Below are 4,867 nucleotides of genomic sequence, written 5' to 3' on the forward strand. Positions count from 1 at the left end.
ACAAAGGTTTATTGAGGATTCGCAGATGGTAGGTGGGGAGGACAGTAGAATGGGGTTTGGGACCAAGCCTCCAGGAAAGACGACTCCAGAAACCTCCCCAGGCTTCTGCCATGGCGCGGGGGGAGCTGCCACGAGTCCAGAACATTCCATCTCCTCCACAGTCTGCAGCACCTCCTCCCCAGGGAACTTAGTCCAGGACCCAAGTCTTGTGCAAACGCATCTTGGACAACGGGCTGCAAGGGAGGCTGGGGAGCACCCGGCACAGGGCTGTCCAGCCCCCCGCCTTTATCCCCTCCCCTCTGCCCCACCTCCTCCCTGGAGCAACTTTCCTTTAAGAAAAACACAACCAGGTTTAACCCCAGTCCCGCGTCCAATTTAAAACTGTCGTCCATCCTCCCTGCAGGGGGACTGAGGGACCGGGTCCCCAAGGTGGGGGGCAGTCCCTGGTTCCAGCACCGGGGCCCTTCCCGCAGACGAACCATTTCAGGCATCCTCCCAGCCCCAGCCTCGAGGCCCTCCTACAGCCTTGCAGCCGACCTCGAGGAGGGGCCTGAGGTGCAGCCCACCAGGGACAGCCTCTGTGCGTCGGGATGGCTCTGCTGGGGGCTCAGCAGTATGCCTGCTCATCCCCCAATGCTGGACCACCCAAGGGAGCAACTGTGGGTGTCTGGGGGCCCCAAAGTCCAAAGAGGAAAGGAGGTGGGGTGTCAGGAGGCTGTGAGTGTAGGGTGTCCCCTCCTAGGGTCAGGATCAGGGGTGGGGCTCTGGTTTCCAAGGGGACTGTCCATGGTGAGGCCAGGGACCGAGAGAGCAAGCAGTCTCACCCCGGCCCAGAGCGGCTGGGCAGGGGGACCGGGCTCCCGAGTGGTCCATGAGCCCCTCACTGCCCCTCCCCTCCCCGCTGGCCCCCATGGGAAGGATGAGAGGCCCAGCTGGGTGGCTGTCAGGACGGTCCACTCACACCGCCCCTGTGCCCCATAGGGAGCCCCAAAGTCATCCCACCCTGACCCCCAGACCCTGTGAAGTGCTGCCTCCGCAGGCAGGAGGGGCTTTGCAGAAGCGGGGCTGTGCGCATGCAGCTCTTTGAGGCCTCTCACCTGGACTGCGATGACAGCCAGGGGCCACCCATGTCCCACAAAGGCGCCACCCACTGCCCCCCGACTGAGGCACCCCCTTTGCTGTGTCCCCACCACTGTCAACACGGGTCCCCTCTATGGGCCCGGCTTGACCCCGGCCTCCACAGAACTAGAAGACAGCAGATGCTGGCTCATGCCGGCCCATCGGTGCTGGGCTGGAGTTGGAGGGTCAGCCCGAGGGGCCCACGGGGCTGGGGCTGGGCGTCTGCACTCCCACAGGGCAGCAAGGAACCGGGTGCGGCCAGGCAGGGCGTTGCCTTCAGTAGTCCCTTAGGGGAGGGGAGAGGAAGACAGAGAAAAGGAGGAGGGGGAAAGGGCAAGGGGAGGGCTGGGCTCCCAGACACCAGGGCTGGGAGCTGCCATGAGCAGGGAGGAGCTTCCGGGTCCTGGAGCTGGGGTCCTGCTGGTCTTGGGAGGGAGGTATGCTCTCCGGGGAGACCCCACGAGGGGCGAGGAGGCCAGAAAGGCCAGGGGGGCCCGGCAGCGCCCTGACTCTGGGCCCAGGATGAGAGGGGGTGGGCCCTCGGGTGTGCTCTGGTCTCCTGGGCCCACTTCCTCTTCCCAGCAGGGCAGAACAGGAGCCCGGCAGGCCCACACCAGGGGGAAGGCTGGCTGGGCGCTGGGTACCAGCAAAGGCTGGGGGGAAAGAAGCCCCACTTACTCCCCGTGCGCCCCCAGAAGAGCATCTGGCTGGCATCAGGCTCTGGGCTGGTTCTGTGTAAGAGCAAATGAAGAGTTCCCTGGCAGCAAGGAAAGGGCCCCCCATAGGCTGGCACCTATGGGACACGAGCCGCGACAGCAAGACCCTGACATCTGCCCCCACCTCCATCCAGGCCTCGGTCTGCTCTCTTCGCCTGACCCAGGGACTCAGGGTCACGTCCATCGGGCAAACCCGCCAGGTGACGGCTCCTTGTGCGGCGGGACCCCTCTCCCCACTGTGTGCTCCCCGGGATGCATGGGGAAGGGGGACCCAATTCACCCACACAGCCCGTGTCCCGCTGGTCAGCCGGCGGCCACACGTACCTGCTCCCATGGCGTTTGTCTCACGAGTGGACCGGCACCCAGGCTGGTTGCTTGGCTTTTTTAGTTCCCACTGGAAGGGTGGGTGGGCTGTTGGTTTCCTGAGGACCCCGGCACCATTCGCAGCCTCATCTGAGCCCTGCCCCCCACTCCTGCACCCTGGTATGGGCGGTGGGCAGAGAAGGGCCCACCCCACGCTCAGAGCACAGAGCCCCCGGTTCACACTGTGCGTGCTGTGCCCCCGGTGACCGCAGGCGCGGCGCTGGGGTGTGGGAGGGTAGCGGCACCTGTTGGCTGTTTTTTAACGCACCACAACTGAAAAATCATGACGCACTGCATCAACGCGTAAATGACATAAAATAAAATAAAAGGCACCGTCCGGGTGACAGGCCTCACTGCCAGTCACATGACACCTTCCGAGTACAAAGCTCCCTCGACCCTTACCCTTTCTAAGCATCTGTCCTTTATACCTTAGATCCATGAGCAATGTGCCCCTAACTTGAAACCCCCAAAATATTTGCAGTAGTTTAAAATATAAACACTCATCAAAACGACCGTGAAAAAGAAACCGGAAAGACATCAGCATTATACAGGTGGAGGTAAAGTCTACCCTGAACATGAATTAGGTAAGAAAACTGAGCAGTAAAGTAGCACTGAGAGTCCTGTCAGCAAAGCTGAAAAGGAGAGAGAGTCCCTGTCGCTGGAGGAAACGAAGCAACCTGTTGAACAGCCCTGAAACATCAGAGGTCGGTCCTCCCATCCACTGGAAAGGAGCTGCTTAGCGAGTAGAAAAGCAAGGCATGGAGCGACCCAAGACTACAGGCTCCCTGGGGTGGGGCACAGCCGCAGGAGCGGGAATCGGGGACGGCCACGCTTCTCTGGCTGCTAACGCGGCCCCTGAGGAGCTATGGACCTTCCTCAGGTTTCTCTCCATGGTTTAATTTTTTTGGTTTTGGGTTTTTTTGTTTTTTTTTTTCCCTTCTCACTGGACTGAAATTTTGGTACAAGTGTTACTCTTAACAAACATTCTGAGAATAAACAAAGTTGACAGAGTTGCTCAAAGGTTACATGTTCCACTTATCTCCCGAGAAAAATCCGGTCTCTACCACTTGGCTGTGGAAAGAGCCCTGTGGTCAGAGGTGCTCAGGAAATGCTGGGGAAGCAAAGGCAAACCAGTTCCATGGGGTAGGACGACCTGTGCCTACAACCAACAAAGTGCACCCAACCTCCTCGGGGAGCCTCACTCATGGGCACGCACCCTTTCTTCTCTGAGTGCTGGGGGCTCAGAGGCGGGCGCCCCGTGGGGCAGGCTCCCAGAGAGGAAGGGACGTCTCAGGATGGACGGCCTGGTTTTACATCCCAGCTGGATCACTTCCTGTCCGCGACCTTCCATTTCTCTGAGCCCGTGTCCCCATCTGTCAGTGGGTCTGATGGTAGAATTGCCTGACCTGAAGGTGTCCTGTGGCAAGTGCTCTGTCAGAGCGAAACACTGGACAGAAGCAGCCGTGTCACCCTCCCTGGGGGAACATCAAAGGCGGGACTCAGTCACCATCTGCTACAAGAGTGACGGGAGACAGGTGGGCCTCGGCCTGCTCGAGCCATTGGGCACTAGGGCGCAGGGCTGATGGGGTCCTTGGACACAGGAGTGCTGGGCAGGGACTTCAGGTACTCCAGGTGCCTCCTGGCATCCTCCTGGTTCTGGCGCACGTAGTACACAACGTAGGTGATCACCATGGCGAACCAGCCGAACATGGTGAGCAGCATGGCCACATCGGTGGTCTTGTGGTGGACGCTGCAGAAGCTGACGCCAGAGTCGAGAGCCTGGATCAGTGGCTTCCCCACGTATTCCTCCTGCACCGAGGTGTGGCAGGCGATCTCGTCCACCGAGTCAGGGTCCAGCTTCAGCTCCCACAGGGCCTCCTGCAGGGCGCACTCGCAGTGCAGGGGGTTGTGGGACAGGCGTATCTTGGCGCTGAGCTTGCCCAGCGCGTCCTTAGGAATCCTGCGGATGCGATTGTGAGACAGGTCCAGCAGCCGCAGGCCCCCGGCCAGGCCCGAGAAGGCGGCGGGGCCGATGTTCTCGATGGTGTTCTGAGACAAGTCCAGCTCTCTCAGCTGGTTCAGGTGCTGGAAGGCTCCGTTGGGGATGCGGGCGATCTTGTTGGCATCAAGCTTCAGGAGCACAGCGTCAGTGGGGATGTCCTTGGGGATCTCCTGCAGGCCCCTCCCGCTGCAATGGACGGCCACGGCCCCGGCATGGTCAGGGCACTGGCAGCTCTGCGGGCAAGAGGCGCCCAACCGCAGGCAGAAGAGAAGCAGTAGGCAAGAGCCTCCCATGGGGACTGGCAGGGAGGACGGGCCCTGTTTGCCCACGGGGCCCATCCTGACCACCTGCGGACAGACGGCACGCTGCTCTCAGTGCCGCGGTCTACACGCTTCCCCGCTCCCCGGGGCCGCTGCGGAGGGGACCATCCCACACAGACAGTGTTTCCTCACGTGCCAGGAGGTTCTCTTTCGGTCCTAAAAGAGAGGAGCAGTCAGCATCGCCGGCCGTGGCCTGGCTGGGGACCCGGGGGCACACTTTGACTTCGGGGGAGATGTCACAGCCAAACGGACACACTTGACCGGGGGGGGGGGTGTCTCTGTGACTTACTCCTGGAGATTCCCACTGCCACCCAGAAGAGTAAGGCTGTGCTGACTGCTGGCTGGGG

At 61.2% G+C, this 4,867-nt stretch overlaps 1 protein-coding gene across 1 annotated transcript; it reads right to left on the minus strand.

The window, feature by feature from the left end:
* Nucleotides 1-3,760: 3,760 nt before the first annotated feature.
* On the minus strand, nucleotides 3,761-4,539 carry LRRC3 (leucine rich repeat containing 3). The gene has a single exon (XM_007452491.1). It carries the CDS (start codon nucleotides 4,536-4,538, stop codon nucleotides 3,765-3,767), a length of 774 nt encoding a protein of 257 aa, XP_007452553.1. The 5' UTR covers nucleotide 4,539; the 3' UTR covers nucleotides 3,761-3,764.
* Nucleotides 4,540-4,867: the final 328 nt, after the last annotated feature.

The sequence above is a fragment of the Lipotes vexillifer genome, unplaced genomic scaffold (assembly GCF_000442215.2).
Source record: "Lipotes vexillifer unplaced genomic scaffold, Lipotes_vexillifer_v1.1 scaffold545, whole genome shotgun sequence".
Lineage (NCBI taxonomy): Eukaryota > Metazoa > Chordata > Mammalia > Artiodactyla > Lipotidae > Lipotes > Lipotes vexillifer.